Source organism: Hyperolius riggenbachi, chromosome 2 (genome assembly GCF_040937935.1).
Source record: "Hyperolius riggenbachi isolate aHypRig1 chromosome 2, aHypRig1.pri, whole genome shotgun sequence".
Lineage (NCBI taxonomy): Eukaryota > Metazoa > Chordata > Amphibia > Anura > Hyperoliidae > Hyperolius > Hyperolius riggenbachi.
In genome coordinates this window covers 2,435,337-2,461,541 of record NC_090647.1, presented here as the reverse complement: position 1 = coordinate 2,461,541, position 26,205 = coordinate 2,435,337, and the positions used below count along the sequence as shown (strand labels likewise).

The window sequence follows — 26,205 nt, the reverse complement described above, 5'->3', positions numbered from 1 at the left end:
TCCTGTGCCACCCCAGTGTGTACAGAGTATGGGCACAGTGGTAGCCATGCCTGGGACTATCCCGGGATGGGAGGTACCAGTCCTGTGCCACCCCAGTGTGTACACAGTATGAGCACAGTGGTAGCCTTGTCTGGGACTATCCCGGGATGGGAGGTACCAGTCCTGTGCCACCCCAGTGTATACAGAGTATGGGCACAGTGGTAGCCATGCCTGGGACTATCCCGGGATGGGAGGTACCAGTCCTGTGCCACCCCAGTGTATACAGAGTATGGGCACAGTGGTAGCCATGCCTGGGACTATCCCGGGATGGGAGGTACCAGTCCTGTGCCACCCCAGTGTATACAGAGTATGGGCACAGTGGTAGCCATGCCTGGGACTATCCCGGGATGGGAGGTACCAGTCCTGTGCCACCCCAGTGTATACAGAGTATGGGCACAGTGGTAGCCATGCCTGGGACTATACCGGGATGGGAGGTACCAGTCCTGTGCCACCCCAGTGTATACAGAGTATGGGCACAGTGGTAGCCACGCCTGGGACTATCCCGGGATGGGAGGTACCAGTCCTGTGCCACCCCAGTGTATACAGAGTATGGGCACAGTGGTAGCCATGCCTGGGACTATCCCGGGATGGGAGGTACCAGTCCTGTGCCACCCCAGTGTATACAGAGTATGGGCACAGTGGTAGCCATGCCTGGGACTATCCCGTGATGGGAGGTACCAGTCCTGTGCCACCCCAGTGTGTACAGAGTATGGGCACAGTGGTAGCCATGCCTGGGACTATCCCGGGATGGGAGGTACCAGTCCTGTGCCACCCCAGTGTGTACACAGTATGAGCACAGTGGTAGCCTTGCCTGGGACTATCCCGGGATGGGAGGTACCAGTCCTGTGCCACCCCAGTGTATACAGAGTATGGGCACAGTGGTAGCCATGCCTGGGACTCTCCCGGGGTGGGAGGTACCAGTCCTGTGCCACCCCAGTGTATACAGAGTATGGGCACAGTGGTAGCCATGCCTGGGACTATACCGGGATGGGAGGTACCAGTCCTGTGCCACCCCAGTGTATACAGAGTATGGGCACAGTGGTAGCCATGCCTGGGACTATCCCGGGATGGGAGGTACCAGTCCTGTGCCACCCCAGTGTATACAGAGTATGGGCACAGTGGTAGCCATGCCTGGGACTATACCGGGATGGGAGGTACCAGTCCTGTGCCACCCCAGTGTATACAGAGTATGGGCACAGTGGTAGCCATGCCTGGGACTATCCCGGGATGGGAGGTACCAGTCCTGTGCCACCCCAGTGTATACAGAGTATGTGCACAGTGGTAGCCATGCCTGGGACTATCCCGGGATGGGAGGTACCAGTCCTGTGCCACCCCAGTGTGTACAGAGTATGGGCACAGTGGTAGCCATGCCTGGGACTATCCCGGGATGGGAGGTACCAGTCCTGTGCCACCCCAGTGTGTACACAGTATGAGCACAGTGGTAGCCTTGCCTGGGACTATCCCGGGATGGGAGGTACCAGTCCTGTGCCACCCCAGTGTATACAGAGTATGGGCACAGTGGTAGCCATGCCTGGGACTATCCCGGGATGGGAGGTACCAGTCCTGTGCCACCCCAGTGTATACAGAGTATGGGCACAGTGGTAGCCATGCCTGGGACTATCCCGGGATGGGAGGTACCAGTCCTGTGCCACCCCAGTGTATACAGAGTATGGGCACAGTGGTAGCCATGCCTGGGACTATCCCGGGATGGGAGGTACCAGTCCTGTGCCACCCCAGTGTATACAGAGTATGGGCACAGTGGTAGCCATGCCTGGGACTATACCGGGATGGGAGGTACCAGTCCTGTGCCACCCCAGTGTATACAGAGTATGGGCACAGTGGTAGCCACGCCTGGGACTATCCCGGGATGGGAGGTACCAGTCCTGTGCCACCCCAGTGTATACAGAGTATGGGCACAGTGGTAGCCATGCCTGGGACTATCCCGGGATGGGAGGTACCAGTCCTGTGCCACCCCAGTGTCTACAGAGTATGGGCACAGTGGTAGCCATGCCTGGGACTATCCCGTGATGGGAGGTACCAGTCCTGTGCCACCCCAGTGTGTACAGAGTATGGGCACAGTGGTAGCCATGCCTGGGACTATCCCGGGATGGGAGGTACCAGTCCTGTGCCACCCCAGTGTGTACACAGTATGAGCACAGTGGTAGCCTTGCCTGGGACTATCCCGGGATGGGAGGTACCAGTCCTGTGCCACCCCAGTGTATACAGAGTATGGGCACAGTGGTAGCCATGCCTGGGACTCTCCCGGGATGGGAGGTACCAGTCCTGTGCCACCCCAGTGTATACAGAGTATGGGCACAGTGGTAGCCATGCCTGGGACTATACCGGGATGGGAGGTACCAGTCCTGTGCCACCCCAGTGTATACAGAGTATGGGCACAGTGGTAGCCATGCCTGGGACTATCCCGGGATGGGAGGTACCAGTCCTGTGCCACCCCAGTGTATACAGAGTATGGGCACAGTGGTAGCCATGCCTGGGACTATACCGGGATGGGAGGTACCAGTCCTGTGCCACCCCAGTGTATACAGAGTATGGGCACAGTGGTAGCCATGCCTGGGACTATACAGGGATGGGAGGTACCAGTCCTGTGCCACCCCAGTGTGTACAGAGTATGGGCACAGTGGTAGTCATGCCTGGGACTATCCTGGGATGGGAGGTACCAGTCCTGTGCCACCCCAGTGTATACAGAGTATGGGCACAGTGGTAGCCATGCCTGGGACTATCCCGGGATGGGAGGTACCAGTCCTGTGCCACCCCAGTGTGTACAGAGTATGGGCACAGTGGTAGCCATGCCTGGGACTATCCCGGGATGGGAGGTACCAGTCCTGTGCCACCCCAGTGTATACAGAGTATGGGCACAGTGGTAGCCATGCCTGGGACTATACCAGGATGGGAGGTACCAGTCCTGTGCCACCCCAGTGTATACAGAGTATGGGCACAGTGGTAGCCATGCCTGGGACTATCCCGTGATTGGAGGTACCAGTCCTGTGCCACCCCAGTGTGTACAGAGTATGGGCACAGTGGTAGCCATGCCTGGGACTATCCCGGGATGGGAGGTACCAGTCCTGTGCCACCCCAGTGTGTACAGAGTATGGGCACAGTGGTAGCCATGCCTGGGACTATTCTGGGATGGGAGGTACCAGTCCTGTGCCACCCCAGTGTGTATACAGAGTATAGGCACAGTGGTAGCCATGCCTGGGACTATCCCGGGATGGGAGGTACCAGTCCTGTGCCACCCCAGTGTATACAGAGTATGGGCACAGTGGTAGCCATGCCTGGGACTATCCCGGGATGGGAGGTACCAGTCCTGTGCCACCCCAGTGTATACAGAGTATGGGCACAGTGGTAGCCATGCCTGGGACTATCCCGGGATGGGAGGTACCAGTCCTGTGCCACCCCAGTGTATACAGAGTATGGGCACAGTGGTAGCCATGCCTGGGACTATCCCGGGATTGGAATTTGCACGCCCGTAGAAACGGCCCTGCCTACAACTCCCACCAAACCGATCATAGGTAGCTACAGGTGCCCCTTAGTATTAGGTAGCCAGATGTACCCTCATTTTTCGGTAGCCAGAGGTACCCTCAGTATTATGTAGCCAGAGGTACCGTCAGTATTAGCTAGCCAGAGGTACCCTCAGTATTAGGTAGCCAGAGGTACCGTCAGTATTAGCTAGCCAGAGGTACCCTCAGTATTAGGTAGCTAGAGGTGTGCCTGGCTAAAGGGAGATCTGGTCAGTGGAATGCTAGCTGGTAGTTCAAAGCATTCTGGGTAATCTGTTGCTGTATGTTACAGGGTACGCTGGATCCTGGAGAGAAGGTCCCACTGAAATTCCAGGCGTTACTGAATCCCGGATCTCTACCCGAGTTTCTGGCATTGTTGGATGGTGGTGCTGAGGTTGGTGGGAGTTTCTGGCATTGTTGGATGGTGGCGCTGAGGTTGGTGGGAGTTTGTGGCATTGTTGGATGGTGGCACTGAGGTTGCTGGTAGTTTCTGGCATTGTTGGATGGTGGCACTGAGGTTGGTGGGAGTTTCTGGCATTGTTGGATGGTGGCACTGAGGTTGGTGGGAGTTTCTGGCATTGTTGGATGATGGCACTGAGGTTGGTGGGAGTTTCTGGCATTGTTGGATGATGGTGCTGAGGTTGGTGGGAGTTTGTGGCATTGTTGGATGGTGGCACTGAGGTTGGTGGGAGTTTCTGGCATTGTTGGATGGTGGTACTGAGGTTGGTGGGAGTTTCTGGCATTGTTGGATGGTGGCACTGAGGTTGGTGCAAGTTTCTGGCATTGTTGGATGGTGGCAATGAGGTTGGTGGGAGTTTCTGGCATTGTTGGATGGTGGCACTGAGGTTGGTGCAAGTTTCTGGCATTGCTGGATGGTGGCAATGAGGTTGGTGGGAGTTTCTGGCATTGTTGGATGGTGGTGCTGTGGTTGGTGGGAGTTTGTGGCATTGTTGGATGGTGGCACTGAGGTTGGTGGGAGTTTCTGGCATTGTTGGATGGTGTTGCTGAGGTTGGTAGGAGTTTCTGGCATTGTTGGATGGTGGCACTGAGGTTGGTGCAAGTTTCTGGCATTGTTGGATGGTGTTGATGAGGTTGGTGGGAGTTTCTGGCATTGTTGGATGGTGGCACGGAGGTTGGTGGGATTTTCTGGTATTGTTGGATGGTGGCACTGAGGTTGGTGCAAGTTTCTGGCATTGTTGGATGGTGGTACTGAGGTTGGTGGGAGTTTCTGGCATTGTTGGATGGTGGTGCTGAGGTTTGGGGGAGTTTCTGGCATTGTTGGATGGTGGTGCTGAGGTTGGTGGGAGTTTCTGGCATTGTTGGATGGTGGCACTGAGGTTTGGGGGAGTTTCTGGCATTGTTGGATGGTGTTGCTGAGGTTGGTGGGAGTTTGTGGCATTGTTGGATGGTGGCACTGAGGTTTGGGGGAGTTTCTGGCATTGTTGGATGGTGTTGCTGAGGTTGGTGGGAGTTTGTGGCATTGTTGGATGGTGGTGCTGAGGTTGGTGGGAGTTTCTGGCATTGTTGGATGGTGGTGCTGAGGTTGGTGGGAGTTTCTGGCATTGTTGGATGGTGGTGTTGAGGTTAGTGGGAGTTTCTAGCATTGTTGGATGGTGGCGCTGAGGTTGGTGGGAGTTTCTGGCATTGTTGGATGGTGGTACTGAGGTTGGTGGGAGTTTCTGGCATTGTTGGATGGTGGCGCTGAGGTTGGTAGGAGTTTCTGGCATTGTTGGATGGTTGTACTGAGGTTGGTAGGACATTTTTGGCATTGTTGGAAGGTGGCACTGAGGTTGGTGGGAGTTTCTGGCATTGTTGGATGGTGGCGCTGAGGTTGGTGTGTTTCTGGCATTTTTGGATGGTGGTACCAAGGTTGGTGTGAGTTTGTGGCATTGTTGGATGGTGACACTGAGGTTGGTATACAGTTATTGTTGGATGGTGGTGCTGAGGTTGGTATATTGTTGGATGGTGGTACAGAAGTTGGTATATTGTTGGATGGTGGTACTGAGGTTGGTATATTGTTGGATGGTGGTACTGAGGTTGGTATATTATTGGATGGTGGTACTGTGGTTGGTATATTGTTGGATGGAGACACTGAGGTTGGTATACAGTTATTGTTGGATGGTGGTGCTGAGGTTGGTATATTGTTGGATGGAGACACTGAGGTTGGTATATTGTTGGATGGTGGTACAGAAGTTGGTATATTGTTGGATGGAGACACTGAGGTTGGTATATTGTTGGATGGAGACACTGAGGTTGGTATATTGTTGGATGGTGGTACTGAGGTTGGTATATTGTTGGATGGTGGTACTGAGGTTGGTATATTATTAGATGGTGGTTCTGAGTTTGGTATATTGTTAGATGGTGGTGCTGAGGTTGGTATATTATTGGATGGTGGTACTGAGGTCGGTAGGAGTTGCTGGCTGTGTTGGATGGTGGCACTGAGGTTGGTAATTTGGTACTACACAGTGGGACACTCCTGGTGTTTTGGTGACTAAATAATATACGTTCTTCTCTTACAGGTCTTCCATGGGTACCTAGATGACCCCAGAAATACAGACAATGCCTGGATAGAGACCTCAGCCATCAACGTTCACCTGGACACTCCTGAGAAGGCTGAAAGATTTCTGCAGGTGAGCCCCGTATATCGTGTAACAAGCGCTATGGTCTGGCATTATGTCCTCTGTCTGGGCACTGTGGCCTCTGTCTGGTCAATGTGGCCTCTGTCTGGGCACTGTGGCTTCTGTCTGAGGACTGTGGCCTCTGTCTGGGCTCTGTGGCCTCTGTCTGGGCACTGCGGCCTCTGTCTGGGCACTGCGGCCTCTGTCTGGGCACTGCGGCCTCTGTCTGGGCACTGCGGCCTCTGTCTGGGCTCTGTGGCCTCTGTCTGAGGACTGTGGCCTCTGTCTGGGCACTGCAGCCTCTGTCTGGGTGCTGTGGCCTCTGTCTGGGCTCTGTGGCCTCTGTCTGGACTCTGCGGCCTCTGTCTGGACTCTGCGGCCTCTGTCTGGGCTCTGTGGCCTCTGTCTGGGTGCTGTGGCCTCTGTCTGAGCACTGTGGCCTCTGTCTAAAGACTGTGGCCTCTGTCTGGGCTCTGTGGCCTCTGTCTGGGCACTGCGGCCTCTGTCTAAAGACTGTGGCCTCTGTCTGGGCTCTGTGGCCTCTGTCTGGGCACTGCGGCCTCTGTCTGGGCACTGCGGCCTCTGTCTGGGCTCTGTGGCCTCTGTCTGGACTCTGTGGCCTCTGTCTGGGTGCTGTGGCCTCTGTCTGGGCGCTGTGGCCTCTGTCTGGGCGCTGTGGCCTCTGTCTGGGCGCTGTGGCCTCTGTCTGAGGACTGTGGCCTCTGTCTGGGCACTGCAGCCTTTGTCTGGGTGCTGTGGCCTCTGTCTGGGCTCTGTGGCCTCTGTCTGGACTCTGTGGCCTCTGTCTGGTCTCTGCGGCCTCTGTCTGGGCGCCACGGCCTCTGTCTGGGCACTGCAGCCTCTGTCTGGGCTCTGCGGCCTCTGTCTGGGCTCTGTGGCCTCTGTGGCCTCTGCCTGGGTTCTGTGGCCTCTGTCTGGGTGCTGTGGCCTCTGTCTGGGCTCTGTGGCCTCTGTCTGGGTGCTGTGGCCTCTGTCTGGGTGCTGTGGCCTCTGTCTGGGCTCTGTGGCCTCTGTCTGGGCTCTGTGGCCTCTGTCTGGGCTCTGAGGCCTCTGCCTGGGCTCTGCGGCCTCTGTCTGGGCACTGTGGCCTCTGTCTGGGCTCTGTGGCCTCTGTCTGGCCTCTGTCTGAGCACTGCGGCCTCTGTCTGGGCTCTGTGGCATCTGTCTGAGCACTGCGGCCTCTGTCTGGGCTCTGTGGCCTCTGTCTGGGCTCTGTGGCCTCTGTCTGAGCACTGCGGCCTCTGTCTGGGCTCTGTGGCCTCTGTCTTGGCACTGTGGCCTCTGACCTGACACGCCTGGCTGGCCCAGCTGTCCCCTCTCCCTTAGTTCCCTTACCTGTCATAGGTAGCTATTAGGTAGCCAGAGCTATCCTCAGTATTACATAGCTAGAAGTGCCTCCAAGTATTATGTAGTTAGAGGTGCCCCTGACTGAGGGGAGATCTGGTCTGTGGAATGCTGAGAGCTGGGTGAGTAACCTCTCATTTACACTCTCATCAGGACTCTGCATAGGGAAGGAGGGAGGGAGGAGCTCAGGGAAGGGAGAGTGAGCCGCATTGCCAGCATCATGCGCCTGTAGGCACGTGCCTACACTGCCTTATGGTAAATCTGGCCCTGCCTTTAATGCAAGGAAAGCATCCAATGCAGATGTAGAATTTGCCTTAACTTCATCCTGAGCTAATACAAACAACACTTACTGTAAAGAATCCTTTCCTTGCTCGCTCGCTCATGCGCACGCTCCCGTGCTCATGCACGTCGCCGCCCGCTCGCCTGGAGATCAATGAACGGGAAAAACCATTCCCGTTCCTTGATCTAAGCCCCCTGTAATGATTGGCTGCTTCTATGAGAAACAGCGATCATTGTGAAAAAAAAAGTTTCCCAGCCTCATAACATTTCCTGCAAGCGTCCTTCCGATGCTTGCAGGTCGCATAAACAAAAAGTTACTGTGGCCATCTTGTGGCCAAATAGTAAAACTACACCCTAAAGCATTTTTCATATACAAATACATTAGTTTTACACTAAAAATTAACTCATTACCTCCCACACTCCCCAATTTATTTATTTTTTAATAAAAAAATAAAAAATTCCAATTAAAAAAATACATAGTTACCTTAGGGACTGAACTTTTTAAATATTTATGTCAGGAGGGTATAACACTGTTACTTTATAAACGACGGGCTTGTAATTAGGGATGGATGCAAAACTGAAAAATATGCACCTTTATTTCCAAATAAAATATTGGCACCATACATTGTGATAGGGACATAATTTAAATGGTTTTTATAACCGGGACAAATGGGCAAATACATTTCATGGGTTTTAATTACAGTAGCATGCATTATTTAAAGACTATAATGGCCGAAAACTGAAAAATAATGCATTTTTTCCCACATTTTTTCCTATTTTCCCATTAAAACCCATTTAGAATAAAATAATTCTTGGCATAATGTCCCACCTAAAGAAAGCCTAATTGGTGGCGGAAAAAACAAGATATAGTTCATTTCATTGTGATAAGTAATGATAAAGTTATAGACGGATGAATAGAAGGAGCGCTGAAAGGTTAAAATTGCTCTGGTACTCAAGGGGTAAAACCCCTCAGTTGTGAAGTGGTTAATAGATGGCAACAACTTATTTTACTCATCATGCCCCTTGTCTTTTACACAAGCCTAGGGATACAAAGCTAATTTGCCAAACTTTTGTATTGAAGTTGTCTTTTTCAAAGCATATCAAACCTAGTCCAAGCTTTCTTGTTAAGTGAGATCTTCCGTCCCTCTGATTCATTCAGTTGCCTATTTTTGTACCCGTTCCAGAAGGTCAATGTCCTTTCTATAGTGTAGTGCCCAAAACTGTATCCCGTACTCCAGATGTGGCCTCACAAGTGATTTATACAGAGGGAGTGGTGTGTGCCCCTCCCCCTGCATCATCTCCCTCCTCCTGCATCATGTCCCCTCCCCCTGCATTATCCCATACTCCAGATGTGGCCACACAAGTGATTTATACAGAGGGAGTAGTGTATGCCCCCCCCCTGCATCATGTCTCCTCCCCCTGCATCATGTCTCCTCCCCCTGCATTATCCTGTACTCCAGATGTGGCTTCACAAGTGATTTATACAGAGGGAGTAGTGTGTGCCCTTCCCCCTGCATCATGTCCCCTCCCCCGTATCATGTCCCCTCCCCCTGCATTATCCCATTTTCCAGATGTGGCCTCACAAGTGATTTATACAGAGGGAGTAGTGTGTGCCCCTCCCCCTGCATCATGTCCCCTCCCCCTGCATTATCCCATACTCCAGATGTGGCCTCACAAGTGATTTATACAGAGGGAGTAGTGTGTGCCCCTCCCCCTGCATCATGTCTCCTCCTCCCACATTATCCCATACTCCAGATGTGGCCTCACAAGTGATTTATACAGAGGGAGTAGTGTGTGCCCTTCCCCCTGCATCATGTCCCCTCCCCCTGCATCATGTCCCCTCCCCTGTATCATGTCCCCTCCCCCTGCATTATCCCATACTCCAGATGTGGCCTCACAAGTGATTTATACAGAGGGAGTGGTGTGTGCCCCGCCCCCTGCATCATGTCCCCTCCCCCTGCATCATGTCCCCTCCCCCTGCATTATCCCATACTCCAGATGTGGCCTCACAAGTGAGTTTACAGAGGGAGTGGTGTGTGCCCCTCCCCAGCATCATGTCCCCTCCCCCTGCATCATGTCCCCTCCCCCTGCATTATCCCATACTCCAGATGTGGCCTCACAAGTGATTTATACAGAGGGAGTAGTGTGTGCCCCTCCCCCTGCACCATGTCCCCTCCCCCTGCATCATGTCCCCTCCCCCTGCATCATGTCCCCTCCCCCTGCATTATCCCATACTCCAGATGTGGCCTCACAAGTGATTTATACAGAGGGAGTAGTGTACTAGCATTTTCTTGTTTTTTTTTCTTCCATTTTGTGCATCTCAGAATTGTATTTGCTTGAACTGCTGCTGCTTGGCATTGTATACAATAACCTAACTTGTTATGCACCAGTATTGCCAAATCCTTCTCCAAGTCTGATACTCCCAGCTGTTAGACATGTATCTCCTATGGTGCGTTACCATTGCATGTCCAAGGTGCATGACCTTTACCTACATGACATTTCATCTGCCATGTGTCTGCCCGTATAGCCATGCTGCTGAGATCATGTTGTGAAAAGTTCACTATTTCTCCCTCTAGCTCATTAATAATCAGATTTAAAAGGATTGGACCCAGTACTGACCCTTGCGGTACCCCACTGCTAACAATTTCACATTTTGAATATGACCCGTTTAGCACCACTTTTTCCCTTCTTAACCAGTTCTCTACACACATACACACATTTCCTCCTAGTCCCTGTATACTCAGCTTCTGCATCAGGCTATTGTGGTGTATACAGTATATAGGCGCTGAAGAGATGATAGGGTAGCAGCTGGTAACATGCAACACTCAGTTTCAAATGAACCATAATGCCTAAACTAATCTTCATATAAACCAGTGTAATACTCACCCGTCCTGGGGTCAAGTGAAGGGCATCCTGCACGCCGTCCCGGTAGACTTTCATAAGAGGCGTGCAGGATACCGCCCCCCACTTGCGACAGCGGGCGCACGCTCTAGGAAGTGTGGTTTTACATGAAGTAATTGTAGTGGTGGTGGGGAGAAAGGCTACAGCACTGGTGCAAAGGCCAGGGTATTTAAAGTAATCCCAAACCAAGGATTAAAAGGTAAAAAAAAACTCACCATACTACCTGGTCCAGGGGCTAGCCAGATCAGGTAGAGCCTCTTATCACTGCTCCCATGGTCCCGTATGGTCAGTGGGCAGGATCAGTCTCAGGAAACATGGGTCCCGTATGGTCAGTGGGCAGGATCAGTCTCAGGAAACATGGGTCCCGTATGGTCAGTGGGCAGGATCAGTCTCAGGAAACATGGGTCCCGTATGGTCAGTGGGCAGGATCAGTCTCAGGAAACATGGGTCCCGTATGGTCAGTGGGAAGGATCAGTCTCAGGAAACATGGGTCCCGTATGGTCAATGGGCAGGATCAGTCTCAGGAAACATGGGTCATGTATGGTCAGTGGGCAGGATCAGTCTCAGGAAACATGGGTCCCGTATGGTCAGTGGGCAGGATCAGTCTCAGGAAACATGGGTTCCGTATGGTCAGTGGGCAGGATCAGTCTTAGGAAACATGGGCCCCGTATGGTCAGTGAGCAGGATCAGTCTCAGGAAACATGGGTCCCGTATGGTCAGTGGGCAGGATCAGTCTCAGGAAACATGGGTCCTGTATGGTCAGTGGGCAGGACCAGTCTCAGGAAACATGGGTCCCGTATGGTCAGTGGGCAGGATCAGTCTCAGGAAACATGGGTCATGTATGGTCAATGGGCAGGATCAGTCTCAGGAAACATGGGACCCGTATGGTCAATGGGCAGGATCAGTCTCAGGAAACATGGGACCCGTATGGTCAATGGGCAGGATCAGTCTCAGGAAACATGGGTCCCGTATGGTCAGTGGGCACGATCAGTCTCAGGAAACATGGGTCCCGTATGGTCAGTAAGAAGGATCAGTCTCAGGAAACATGGGTCCCATATGGTCAGTGGGCAGGATCAGTCTCAGGAAACATGGGTCCCGTATGGTCAGTGGGCAGGATCAGTCTCAGGAAACATGGGTCCCATATGGTCAATGGGCAGGATAAGTCTCAGGAAACATGGGTCATGTATGGTCAGTGGGAAGGATCAGTCTCAGGAAACATGGGTCATGTATGGTCAGTGAGCAGGATCAGTCTCAGGAAACATGGGTCCCGTTTGGTCAGTGGGCAGGATCAGTCTCAGGAGACATGGGTTCCTTATGGTCAGTGGGCAGGATCAGTCTCAGGAAACATGGGTCCCGTATGGTCAATGGGCAGGATCAGTCTCAGGAAACATGGGTCCCGTATGGTCAATGGGCAGGATCAGTCTCAGGAAACATGGATCCCATATGGTCAGTAAGAAGGATCAGTCTCAGGAAACATGGGTTCCGTATGGTCAGTGGGCAGGATCAGTCTCAGGAAACATGGATCCCGTATGGTCAGTGGGCAGGATCAGTCTCAGGAAACGTGGGTTCCGTATGGTCAGTGGGCAGGATCAGTCTCAGGAAACATGGGTCCCGTATGGTCAGTAAGAAGGATCAGTCTCAGGAAACATGGGTCATGTATGGTCAGTGGGCAGGATCAGTCTCAGGAAACATGGGTCATGTATGGTCAGTGGGCAGGATCAGTCTCAGGAAACATGGGCCCCGTATGGTCAGTGGGCAGGATCAGTCTTAGGAAACATGGGTCATGTATGGTCAGTGGGCAGGATCAGTCTCAGGAAACATGGGTTCCGTATGGTCAGTGGGCAGGATCAGTCTCAGGAAACATGGATCCCGTATGGTCAGTGGGCAGGATCAGTCTCAGGAATCATGGGCCCCGTATGGTCAGTGGGCAGGATTAGTCTCAGGAAACATGGGTCCCGTATGGTCAGTGGGCAGGATCAGTCTCAGGAAACATGGGTCCCGTATGGTCAGTGGGCAGGATCAGTCTCAGGAAACATGGATCCCGTATGGTCAATAGACATGATCAGTCTCAGGAAACATGGGTCATGTATGGTCAATGGGCAGGATCAGTCTCAGGAAACATGGGTCCCGTATGGTCAGTGGGCAGGATCAGTCTCAGGAAACACGGGTCATGTATGGTCAGTGGGCAGGATTAGTCTCAGGAAACATGGGTCCCGTATGGTCAGTGGGCAGGATCAGTCTCAGGAAACATGGGTCCCGTATGGTCAGTGGGCAGGATCAGTCTCAGGAAACACGGGTCATGTATGGTCAGTGGGCAGGATCAGTCTCAGGAAACATGGATCCCGTATGGTCAGTGGGCAGGATCAGTCTCAGGAAACACGGGTCATGTATGGTCAGTGGGCAGGATCAGTCTCAGGAAACATGGATCCCGTATGGTCAATGGACATGATTAGTCTCAGGAAACATGGGTCATGTATGGTCAATGGGCAGGATCAGTCTCAGGAAACATGGGCCCCGTATGGTCAGTGGGCAGGATCAGTCTCAGGAAACATGGGTCCCGTATGGTCAATGGACATGATCAGTCTCAGGAAACATGGGTCATGTATGGTCAATGGGCAGGATTAGTCTTAGGAAACATGGGTCCTTTAAGGTCGATCGGCAGGATCACATGACTCTTTGCTTTTACGCCTGAAATACACTTCACAATTACAAACAGCCATTACCGTTCCATACATATGGTAAACATTTATTAATTCATAAAAAAAAAAAAATGGAGTAAAAACCACAATACCGTAGTTGGAATCCTTTAGTCTCACAATCTCTTGTGCTGAATAACTCCTAGAAGTTGTAGTTCACCATGAGCTTGCTGGGTAATCTGTAACTTTTGCTGCATAACAAAGAGAAAAACAAAAAAACCTTTGCTGAAGATAAAACATTCACATGTCAATTAAAAATAACATGTGACTGAATGGAGGGAGGAGCAGAGTGTTGGTGCCGCCCAGGCTGACACTCATCTCTGCCACTACAAAGGTCTCCAGGATAGTCCCAGGACCCTCCATGGAGCACCACACGGGCAACCTGTTACCTATAATTTAGACGTGGCAGCTCCATGTCCTGGTCGGGGCACTATAAAAGCAGCTCAGAATTGAAGTTTTTTTTTTTTAATGTAAATAAAAATTTTAAAAAGGTACGTATATCGTTATACATCACTTGAGTATGTGTCTTACCTTGAACCTAGCCCTGGACTGCTGCTCTTCCCTAGAACCTAAAAAATGGAAAAAAAAAGAAAGAATCTTTTCGCCAGACCCAAGGCCTAAACCTCAGCTCTAGGGATGGTCGCTGGATTCCACGGAATTAAGAATTCTGTGATTCCGGCCGGAATTTGGTGATTTGATATATCACTATGGCGGAATTTCCGCGGAAAAATATGAAATTCCGCAGAATTTTACGGAATGCAAATTTTTCTTGCCACCGAACTGATTTCTTCCTAATAAAAAGAATTTCTGCTCGATAGACTACCTTATTTCCTTCCTCCTCCCTTCCTCCCCCTCCGGAGGAGGAGGGTCTTGTCTTCCAGGGAATTGTAGGATTTCAAAAGCCAGCTTGCATACATTGGCCGGGAATCGAACCCAGGTCTAGTGCTTGGTAGGCAGCTCTCCTCATCACTATACCACCACCAACACTACATGCTGAAGCCAGCCTAGCATGTACCATTATGATATATCCAAGAGAAAAATGAGCTTGCTTAGGGATTTGTAGGATGTCAAAAGCCAACTCACATACATTGGCCAGGAATCAAACCCAGGCCTACCACTCTGTAGGCTGCTATCCTAACCATTATACCACCAACACAACACACTACAACGCTACATGCTGAAGCCAGCCTAGCATGCACCATTGTGATATATCCAAGAGAAAAATGAGCTTGCTTAGGGATTTGTAGGATGTCAAAAGCCAACTCACATTGGCCAGGAATCAAACCCAGGCCTACCACTCTGTAGGCTGCTATCCACACCATTGTACCACCAACACTACATGCTGAAACTTCTTGGAGCAGACTTACTTCCTTCCTCCAAAAGACACACATACATCCCCATAAAATCATTCAACAGCAACTGCGTGCACAGTCTTTGTGGTACACAGTCTCTGTGGCACAATTGGTTAGTGCGTTTGGCTGTTAACTGAAAGGTTGGTGGTTCAAGCCCACCCAGGCATGGCCTTGCCTTTTGTGTTCAACAGTTGTCCGGAGGAGGAGGAGAAGGGAAGGAGGAAGGAGAAAAAGGACTAAGGGAACAGTCAATAGGTTCTATGGGCTACCGTTTAACATAAATAAGGTTCCATTTGCGACTACTTTAATTTTTCCGCCGGATTTCCACGGAATTTCACAAAAATCCGGCAGAATTTTATAGCGACGGAATGAAGCGCTGGTGGAATCCGCGAATTCCGGCAGAACGGAATTTGCTCTTTCCGATCATTCCTACTCAGCTCCTTCCCTCAACCTCAGTTCCACTGCTGAACCTAGCTTCTCCCTTCAGCCTGGCCTGGAATGTCAGCCTCCTCCACTGAACCTAATCCTGAACCTCAACCTCTACCCACAACATTGCCTTGAAGCTCATCTCCTAGTAGTTGGACCTTCAAGCTAAGCCTCTTTACTGAAACTAGCCCAGAATGTCAAGCCCTGCCCAAATCGAACAGAAAGGCAGTCTCTTCATGGAATCTAACCCTGATCATCAGCCCCTCCCTTGAATTTGGCACATAGCTCCTAGCTTTTAATATGAAGTTTGTTGTTTGGGCACTATAGCAAGAAATGAGTGTAATACAGTAGAGTGCCGGTTATGTGGAACTCAGCTAACCAGCAGTCTCAAGCTACTGGCACAAATAACCGGCAGTACTCACAGTGGTAAAGGCTCACTTCTTAGGCTGTTAGTGGGCTGAGCGGTGCTTAAAGACGGGGTTCCTAGTGAAGTTTCCGCTAGTTAAGATCACATGGGTAGATATCAAAGCAGGCGTGTTCCTAAGAAGGATTTCCAATGGGAAATTTCATGAAATGTATCTGTATTGTGAGATCTCTGTCAGTACTGTCTCTGAAAGAACCTCAAACTCTTTGTCTATTTTCAGACCAGTCTCTTTTTGGGTCAGAACACGAATGAGTCAGATCAGGAGATATCACTGAGATGGCAACTGCTAGACCACAAGATTGCTCTGTATGCCAATGAGAAGGAAATTCTCCAGAGGACAGCTGAGCACCTGGAAGTCAGCTACTAACCTACAGATCCAGAAGACTGGGGAGAACGTCTTATTAATTTATTCAGCTTATCAAGACTTATTAATTCATTGGTTCAGGAGTCAGGACATTGGAGCGTATTGGTAGAATACTGGTCCCACTGTTATTAATTGCCAAAGCTCATCTCCAGGCTGATACTTACCCATGAAGACTCTCCAATTTCTGGTCTTCCTACTCCCCTCTCAGGTCTCTTGTCCTGGAAGTGGTGTCCGTGTCCAATTTCTGGTCTTCCTGCTCTCCTCTCAGGTCTCTTGTCCTGGAAGTGGTGTCCATGTTCAATTTCTGGTCTTCCTGCTCCCCTCTCAGGTCTCTTGTCCTGGAAGTGGTCTCCGTGTCCAATATCTGGTCTTCCTGCTCCCCTCTCAGGTCTCTTGTCCTGGAAGTGGTGTCCGTGTTCAATTTCTGGTCTTCCTGCTCCCCTCTCAGGTCTCCTGTCCTGGAAGTGGTGGCCGTGTCCAATTTCTGGTCTTCCTGCTCTCCTCTCAGGTCTCTTGTCCTGGAAGTGGTGTCCATGTCCAATATCTGGTCTTTCTGCTCTCCTCTCAGGTCTGTTGTCCTGGAAGTGGTGTCCATGTCCAATATCTGGTCTTCCTGCTCTCCTCTCAGGTCTTTTCTCCTGGAAGTGGTGTCCGTGTCCAATTTCTGGTCTTCCTGCTCTCCTCTCAGGTCTCTTGTCCTGGAAGTGGTGTCCATGTCCAATATCTGGTCTTTCTGCTCTCCTCTCAGGTCTGTTGTCCTGGAAGTGGTGTCCATGTCCAATATCTGGTCTTCCTGCTCTCCTTTCAGGTCTCTTGTCCTGGAAGTGGTGTCTGTGTCCAATTTCTGGTCTTCCTGCTCCCCCTCTCAGGTCTCTTGTCCTGGAAGTGGTGTCCGCGTCCAGTTCTGCCACTTCTGGATACCACAATCCTGGTTGAGAAATGGCTCTATAAACAAAGAAAACCTCATGGGGCATAGTATTGGAAGGTGTTGGTCTGGCAGCCATCTTGGAAAGCTCCAGAGACTTTGCCACTAAGTCATCAACACTTAAAGTAAGAGCAGACCAGTAAGAGGAGAGCAGACCAGTAAGGCAAGACGAGGACAGAAAGCTGGTGGGTGTTTTGCTTTAAGGATAAAGATAAAAGAAACATTTCAGCAAAATTGGTTTAGAACAATAAAAGTACAATTTCTCATCATTTGTAAAAACGTTCCTGTAACGATTGGCGTCAGCACACAGAGAGAATCTGATCATTAACAATCTGCAGAATCATCAACAATACAGATGTATACTTGATTATGGATGATCTGCAGAATCACCAATAATACAAGTATGACTAACCTCTGGACACCTAATGAAGTGTAAGTGTTTGGTGTAACTGTAGGCTATCTCCCGGGAGGCGGGAGACACAGGCAGCTTGGCTGAGAACCACCTGAGGGGCAGGTGGTCCTTGGCTGTGCAGGGACTATCTCATTGAGAGAGGGGATAGAGAGATCCTGGCAACCAGTGATACTTGGTGATAAGACTGTACTGCAGCCAGGGGACTCCAGAGGAGTAGAGGCCACTGGCTGCTAGCAGGCCGGACTCTCTGAGGAGCAGGAGTCCTAATAGCTAACTGACACTTGGTGGAATAGTGTCACCGCTAGTACAGATAGACTGAACACTCAAGGTATGAGTGACAGCCAGAGGGGTCGGGCAGGCCAGGTCGGCAACACATGAGCAGATAAGGTACAGAGACAGAAAGGATGATTCGGTAACCGGGTACAGACAGGGTTTGTCAACAGGTAGGCAGATATGCAGAGGTACCGAATCAAAAAGCAAGAGAGAGGTCGACAGAGCAAATAGTCATAACAGAAATAGAGCAGAGTCCTAGTCTGAGGTGTGAGGTCCGTGGTCTCGACACCCAGGAACTAGTCTAAAGTATAACACAGCAATGACACAGTAACCCTAAGCTTGGGTGTGAGGCCCTTGGTCACAACACCCCGGAACTGGTCTAAAGTATAACACAGCAATGACACAGTAATCCTAAGCTTGGGTGTGAGGTCCTTGGTCACAACACCCTGGAACTGGTCTAAAGTATAACACAGCAATGACACAGTAATCCTAAGCTTGGGTGTGAGGTCCTTGGTCACAACACCCTGGAACTGGTCTAAAGTATAACACAGCAATGACACAGTAATCCTAAGCTTGGGTGTGAGGTCCTTGGTCACAACACCCCGGAACTGGTCTAAAGTATAACACAAGCGTAATCTGGCTAAGTGTGAATTCCCAGCTCCTGCTGGTTCTAACACACTGTAGGATCTGACTGAGGTCTGAGTGCTCACACGTAAGTATTCGCAACGGCAGACAACCAGCAACTGAAAAGCAAGATCTATATATACTTGCAGTGCTGTGCAGCTCCGCCTGAGCCACTCAGCCAATCCAGAGTCCAGCTGGGATCAGCTGATCGGCCTGATCAGCTGATTCCCCTTCTGCTGGTATAAATCTCCTGTCGCCTGGCACGCGCACGCATAGCTCTCCATCTGTGTGCACCAGAAGGTCCAGCCAAATCAGACACATGTAGCTGTGCGGAAACCGCCGGTCTGAACGCGGAGACAGCCGCCCCGCCACCAGACCGCGAGGCGGCATCTCCGCTATTCATTACAGTTCCTTTTCATGAGCATTGCACAGGGGCTGAAATACAAATTGCTCAGATTTGGTTTGCCTAGAAGTTTGTTATACAGTTATACTAGTGATTGGGGAGCGGAGTCATTGTGGTAAATGGGGAGAGAGGGATTGGGGAGCGGTGTCATTGTGGTAAATGGGGAGAGAGGGATTGGGGAGCGCTGTCATTGTGGTAAATGGGGAGAGAGGGATTGGGGAGCGGTGTCATTGTGGTAAATGGGAGGAGAGGTATTGGGGAGCGGTGTCATTGTGGTAAATGGGGAGAGAGGGATTGGGGAGCGGTGTCATTGTGGTAAATGGGGAGAGAGGGATTGGGGAGCGGAGTCATTGTGGTAAATGGGGAGAGAGGGATTGGGGAGCGGTGTCATTGTGGTAAATGGGGAGAGAGGGATTGGGGAGCGGTGTCATTGTGGTAAATGGGGAGAGAGGGATTGGGGAGCGGTGTCATTGTGGTAAATGGGGAGAGAGGGATTGGGGAGCGGTGTCATTGTGGTAAATGGGGAGAGAGGGATTGGGGAGCGGTGTCATTGTGGTAAATGGGGAGAGAGGGATTGGGGAGCGGAGTCATTGTGGTAAATGGGGAGAGAGGGATTGGGGAGCGGTGTCATTGTGGTAAATGGGGAGAGAGGGATTGGGGAGCGGTGTCATTGTGGTAAATGGGGAGAGAGGGATTGGGGAGCGGTGTCATTGTGGTAAATGGGGAGAGAGGGATTGGGGAGCGGAGTCATTGTGGTAAATGGGGAGAGAGGGATTGGGGAGCGGTGTCATTGTGGTAAATGGGGAGAGAGGGATTGGGGAGCGGTGTCATTGTGGTAAATGGGGAGAGAGGGATTGGGGAGCGGTGTCATTGTGGTAAATGGGGAGAGAGGGATTGGGGAGCGGTGTCATTGTGGTAAATGGGGAGAGAGGGATTGGGGAGCGGAGTCATTGTGGTAAATGGGGAGAGAGGGATTGGGGAGCGGTGTCATTGTGGTAAATGGGGAGAGAGGGATTGGGGAGCGGAGTCATTGTGGTAAATGGGGAGAGAGGGATTGGGGAGCGGTGTCATTGTGGTAAATGGGGAGAGAGGGATTGGGGAGCGGTGTCATTGTGGTAAATGGGGAGAGAGGGATTGGGGAGCGGTGTCATTGTGGTAAATGGGGAGAGAGGGATTGGGGAGCGGTGTCATTGTGGTAAATGGGGAGAGAGGGATTGGGGAGCGGAGTCATTGTGGTAAATGGGGAGAGAGGGATTGGGGAGCGGTGTCATTGTGGTAAATGGGGAGAGAGGGATTGGGGAGCGGTGTCATTGTGGTAAATGGGGAGAGAGGGATTGGGGAGCCCTGTCATTGTGGTAAATGGGGAGAGAGGGATTGGGGAGCGGAGTCATTGTGGTAAATGGGGAGAGAGGGATTGGGGAGCCCTGTCATTGAGGTAAATGGGGAGAGAGGGATTGGGGAGCGCTGTCATTGTGGTAAATGGGAGGAGAGGTATTGGGGAGCGGTGTCATTGTGGTAAATGGGGAGAGAGGGATTGGGGAGCGGAGTCATTGTGGTAAATGGGAGGAGAGGTATTGGGGAGCGGTGTCATTGTGGTAAATGGGGAGAGAGGGATTGGGGAGCGGTGTCATTGTGGTAAATGGGGGAGAGGGATTGGGGAGCGGTGTCATTGTGGTAAATGGGGAGAGAGGGATTGGGGAGCGCTGTCATTGTGGTAAATGGGAGGAGAGGTATTGGGGAGCGGTGTCATTGTGGTAAATGGGGAGAGAGGTATTGGGGAGCGGTGTCATTGTGGTAAATGGGGAGAGAGGGATTGGGGAGCGGTGTCATTGTGGTAAATGGGAGGAGAGGGATTGGGGAGCGGAGTCATTGTGGTAAATGGGGAGAGAGGGATTGGGGAGAGCTGTCATTGTGGTAAATGGGGGAGAGGGATTGGGGAGCGGTGTCATTGTGGTAAATGGGGAGAGAGGGATTGGGGAGCGCTGTCATTGTGGTAAATGGGAGGAGAGGTATTGGGGAGCGGTGTCATTGTGGTAAATGGGGAGAGAGGTATTGGGGAGCGGTGTCATTGTGGTAAATGGGGAGAGAGGGATTGGGGAGCGGAGTCATTGTGGTAAATGGGGAGAGAGGGATTGGGGAGCGGTGTCATTGTGGTAAATGGGAGGAGAGGGATTGGGGAGCGCTGTCATTGTGGTAAATGGGAGGAGAGGGATTGGGGAGCCCTGTCATTGAGGTAAATGGGGAGAGAGGGATTGGGGAGCGGTGTCATTGTGGTAAATGGGGAGAGAGGGATTGGGGAGCGGTGTCATTGTGGTAAATGGGAGGAGAGGGATTGGGGAGCGGAGTCATTGTGGTAAATGGGGAGAGAGGGATTGGGGAGCCCTGTCATTGTGGTAAATGGGAGGAGAGGGATTGGGGAGCCCTGTCATTGTGGTAAATGGGAGGAGAGGGATTGGGGAGCGCTGTCATTGTGGTAAATGGGGAGAGAGGGATTGGGGAGCCCTGTCATTGAGGTAAATGGGGAGAGAGGGATTGGGGAGCGGTGTCATTGTGGTAAATGGGGAGAGAGGGATTGGGGAGCGGTGTCATTGTGGTAAATGGGAGGAGAGGGATTGGGGAGCGGAGTCATTGTGGTAAATGGGGAGAGAGGGATTGGGGAGCCCTGTCATTGAGGTAAATGGGGAGAGAGGGATTGGGGAGCGGTGTCATTGTGGTAAATGGGGAGAGAGGGATTGGGGAGCGGTGTCATTGTGGTAAATGGGGAGAGAGGGATTGGGGAGCCCTGTCATTGAGGTAAATGGGGAGAGAGGGATTGGGGAGCGGTGTCATTGTGGTAAATGGGGAGAGAGGGATTGGGGAGCGGTGTCATTGTGGTAAATGGGAGGAGAGGGATTGGGGAGCCCTGTCATTGTGGTAAATGGGAGGAGAGGGATTGGGGAGCGCTGTCATTGTGGTAAATGGGAGGAGAGGGATTGGGGAGCGCTGTCATTGTGGTAAATGGGAGGAGAGGGATTGGGGAGTGCTGTCATTGTGGTAAATGGGGAGAGAGGGATTGGGGAGCGGTGTCATTGTGGTAAATGGGGAGAGAGGGATTGGGGAGCGGTGTCATTGTGGTAAATGGGAGGAGAGGGATTGGGGAGCGGAGTCATTGTGGTAAATGGGGAGAGAGGGATTGGGGAGCCCTGTCATTGAGGTAAATGGGGAGAGAGGGATTGGGGAGCGGTGTCATTGTGGTAAATGGGGAGAGAGGGATTGGGGAGCGGTGTCATTGTGGTAAATGGGGAGAGAGGGATTGGGGAGCCCTGTCATTGAGGTAAATGGGGAGAGAGGGATTGGGGAGCGGTGTCATTGTGGTAAATGGGGAGAGAGGGATTGGGGAGCGGTGTCATTGTGGTAAATGGGAGGAGAGGGATTGGGGAGCCCTGTCATTGTGGTAAATGGGAGGAGAGGGATTGGGGAGCGCTGTCATTGTGGTAAATGGGAGGAGAGGGATTGGGGAGCGCTGTCATTGTGGTAAATGGGAGGAGAGGGATTGGGGAGTGCTGTCATTGTGGTAAATGGGGAGAGAGGGATTGGGGAGCGGTGTCATTGTGGTAAATGGGGAGAGAGGGATTGGGGAGCGGTGTCATTGTGGTAAATGGGAGGAGAGGGATTGGGGAGCCCTGTCATTGTGGTAAATGGGAGGAGAGGGATTGGGGAGCGCTGTCATTGTGGTAAATGGGAGGAGAGGGATTGGGGAGCCCTGTCATTGTGGTAAATGGGAGGAGAGGGATTGGGGAGCACTGTCATTGTGGTAAATGGGAGGAGAGGGATTGGGGAGCGCTGTCATTGTGGTAAATGGGAGGAGAGGGATTGGGGAGTGCTGTCATTGTGGTAAATGGGGAGAGAGGGATTGGGGAGCGGTGTCATTGTGGTAAATGGGGAGAGAGGGATTGGGGAGCGGTGTCATTGTGGTAAATGGGGGAGAGGGATTGGGGAGCGGTGTCATTGTGGTAAATGGGAGGAGAGGGATTGGGGAGCGGTGTCATTGTGGTAAATGGGGAGAGAGGGATTGGGGAGCGGTGTCATTGTGGTAAATGGGAGGAGAGGGATTGGGGAGCGGTGTCATTGTGGTAAATGGGGGAGAGGGATTGGGGAGCGGTGTCATTGTGGTAAATGGGAGGAGAGGGATTGGGGAGCGCTGTCATTGTGGTAAATGGGAGGAGAGGGATTGGGGAGCGCTGTCATTGTGGTAAATGGGAGGAGAGGGATTGGGGAGCGCTGTCATTGTGGTAAATGGGAGGAGAGGGATTGGGGAGCGCTGTCATTGTGGTAAATGGGAGGAGAGGGATTGGGGAGCGCTGTCATTGTGGTAAATGGGGAGAGAGGGATTGGGGAGCGGTGTCATTGTGGTAAATGGGGAGAGAGGGATTGGGGAGCGGTGTCATTGTGGTAAATGGGGGAGAGGGATTGGGGAGCGGTGTCATTGTGGTAAATGGGAGGAGAGGGATTGGGGAGCGGTGTCATTGTGGTAAATGGGGAGAGAGGGATTGGGGAGCGGTGTCATTGTGGTAAATGGGAGGAGAGGGATTGGGGAGCGGTGTCATTGTGGTAAATGGGGGAGAGGGATTGGGGAGCGGTGTCATTGTGGTAAATGGGAGGAGAGGGATTGGGGAGCGCTGTCATTGTGGTAAATGGGAGGAGAGGGATTGGGGAGCGCTGTCATTGTGGTAAATGGGAGGAGAGGGATTGGGGAGCGCTGTCATTGTGGTAAATGGGAGGAGAGGGATTGGGGAGTGCTGTCATTGTGGTAAATGGGAGGAGAGGGATTGGGGAGCGCTGTCATTGTGGTAAATGGGGAGAGAGGGATTGGGGAGCGGTGTCATTGTGGTAAATGGGGAGAGAGGGATTGGGGAGCGGTGTCATTGTGGTAAATGGGGAGAGAGGGATTGGGGAGCGGTGTCATTGTGGTAAATGGGAGGAGAGGTATTGGGGAGCGGAGTCATTGTGGTAAATTGGGGAGAGGTATTGGGGAGCGCTGTCATTGTGGTAAATGGGGAGAGAGGGATTGGGGAGCGGTGTCATTGTGGTAAATGGGGAGAGAGGGATTGGGGAGCGGTGTCATTGTGGTAAATGGGAGGAGAGGTATTGGGGAGCGGAGTCATTGTGGTAAATGGGGGAGAGGTATTGGGGAGCGGAGTCATTGTGGTAAATGGGGAGAGAGGGATTGGGGAGCGGTGTCATTGTGGTAAATGGGAGGAGAGGTATTGGGGAGCGGTGTCATTGTGGTAAATGGGGAGAGAGGGATTGGGGAGCGGTGTCATTGTGGTAAATGGGGAGAGAGGGATTGGGGAGCCCTGTCATTGAGGTAAATGGGGAGAGAGGGATTGGGGAGCGGTGTCATTGTGGTAAATGGGGAGAGAGGGATTGGGGAGCAGTGTCATTGTGGTAAATGGGAGGAGAGGGATTGGGGAGCGCTGTCATTGTGGTAAATGGGAGGAGAGGGATTGGGGAGCGCTATCATTGTGGTAAATGGGAGGAGAGGGATTGGGGAGCGCTATCATTGTGGTAAATGGGGGAGAGGGATTGGGGAGCGGTGTCATTGTGGTAAATGGGAGGAGAGGTATTGGGGAGCGGTGTCATTGTGGTAAATGGGGAGAGAGGGATTGGGGAGCGGTGTCATTGTGGTAAATGGGGAGAGAGGGATTGGGGAGCCCTGTCATTGAGGTAAATGGGGAGAGAGGGATTGGGGAGCGGTGTCATTGTGGTAAATGGGGAGAGAGGGATTGGGGAGCAGTGTCATTGTGGTAAATGGGAGGAGAGGGATTGGGGAGCGCTGTCATTGTGGTAAATGGGAGGAGAGGGATTGGGGAGCGCTGTCATTGTGGTAAATGGGGAGGAGAGGGATTGGGGAGCGCTGTCATTGTGGTAAATGGGAGGAGAGGGATTGGGGAGCGCTGTCATTGTGGTAAATGGGGAGAGAGGGATTGGGGAGCCCTGTCATTGAGGTAAATGGGGAGAGAGGGATTGGGGAGCGGTGTCATTGTGGTAAATGGGAGGAGAGGGATTGGGGAGCGCTGTCATTGTGGTAAATGGGAGGAGAGGGATTGGGGAGCGCTGTCATTGTGGTAAATGTGGAGGAGAGGGATTGGGGAGCGCTGTCATTGTGGTAAATGGGAGGAGAGGGATTGGGGAGCGCTGTCATTGTGGTAAATGGGGGAGAGGGATTGGGGAGCCCTGTCATTGTGGTAAATGGGAGGAGAGGGATTGGGGACCGCTGTCATTGTGGTAAATGGGGGGAGAGGGATTGGGGAGTGGTGTCATTGTGGTAAATGGGGTAGAGGGATTGGGGAGCCCTGTCATTGTGGTAAATGGGGAGAGAGGGATTGGGGAGTGCTGTCATTGTGGTAAATGGGAGGAGAGGGATTGGGGAGCGCTATCATTGTGGTAAATGGGAGGAGAGGTATTGGGGAGCGGTGTCATTGTGGTAAATGGGGAGAGAGGGATTGGGGAGCGATGTCATTGTGGTAAATGGGGAGATAGGGATTGGGGAGCGGTGTCATTGTGGTAAATGGGGAGAGAGGGATTGGGGAGCAGTGTCATTGTGGTAAATGGGAGGAGAGGGATTGGGGAGCGGTGTCATTGTGGTAAATGGGAGGAGAGGGATTGGGGAGCGCTGTCATTGTGGTAAATGGGGGAGAGGGATTGGGGAGCAGTGTCATTGTGGTAAATGGGAGGAGATGGATTGGGGAGCGGTGTCATTGTGGTAAATGGGAGGAGAGGGATTGGGGAGCGCTGTCATTGTGGTAAATGGGAGGAGAGGGATTGGAGAGCGCTGTCATTGTGGTAAATGGGAGGAGAGGGATTGGAGAGCGGTGTCATTGTGGTAAATGGGAGGAGAGGGATTGGGGAGCGCTGTCATTGTGGTAAATTGGGGAGAGGGATTGGGGAGCGCTGTCATTGTGGTAAATGGGGAGAGAGGGATTGGGGAGCGCTGTCATTGTGGTAAATGGGAGGAGAGGGATTGGGGAGCGCTGTCATTGGGGTAAATGGGGAGAGAGGAAATGGGGAGCGCTGTCATTGTGGTAAATGGGAGGAGAGGGATTGGGGAGCGCTGTCATTGGGGTAAATTGGGGAGAGGGATTGGGAAGCGCTGTTATTGTGGTAAATGGGGAGAGAGGGATTGGGGAGCGCTGTCATTGTGGTAAATGGGGAGAGAGGGATTGGGGAGCGGTGTCATTGTGGTAAATGGGGAGAGAGGGATTGGGGAGCGCTGTCATTGTGGTAAATGGGAGGAGAGGGATTGGGGAGCGATGTAATTGTGGTAAATGGGGATCGAGGGATTGGGGAGCGGTGTCATTGTGGTAAATGGGGAGAGAGGGATTGGGGAGCGGTGTCATTGTGGTAAATGGGGAGAGAGGGATTGGGGAGCCCTGTCATTGAGGTAAATGGGGAGAGAGGGATTGGGGAGCGGTGTCATTGTGGTAAATGGGGAGAGAGGGATTGGGGAGCGGTATCATTGTGGTAAATGGGAGGAGAGGGATTGGGGAGCGCTGTCATTGTGGTAAATGGGGGAGAGGGATTGGGGAGCGCTGTCATTGTGGTAA

General features: G+C 52.1%; 2 protein-coding genes across 2 annotated transcripts in view; one reads left to right on the top strand and one right to left on the bottom strand.

Moving 5' to 3' along the window:
- Nucleotides 1–17,143, top strand: part of TRPM2 (transient receptor potential cation channel subfamily M member 2) — a 539,198-nt gene extending 522,055 nt beyond the window's left edge. Inside the window, exons 31-33 of the mRNA XM_068263660.1 lie at nt 3,850–3,951; nt 6,077–6,187; nt 15,839–17,143. Coding sequence (XP_068119761.1) covers nt 3,850–3,951; nt 6,077–6,187; nt 15,839–15,985 — 360 coding nt within the window. The 3' untranslated portion in view covers nt 15,986–17,143. The remainder of the gene's footprint in view (nt 1–3,849; nt 3,952–6,076; nt 6,188–15,838) is intronic.
- The window catches only part of LOC137545334 (eukaryotic translation initiation factor 3 subunit A-like), a 62,582-nt gene continuing 52,387 nt past the window's right edge, over nt 16,011–26,205 (bottom strand). The window contains exon 2 of the mRNA XM_068266451.1: nt 16,011–17,104. Coding sequence (XP_068122552.1) covers nt 16,111–16,986 — 876 coding nt within the window. The 5' untranslated portion in view covers nt 16,987–17,104 and the 3' untranslated portion in view covers nt 16,011–16,110. The remainder of the gene's footprint in view (nt 17,105–26,205) is intronic.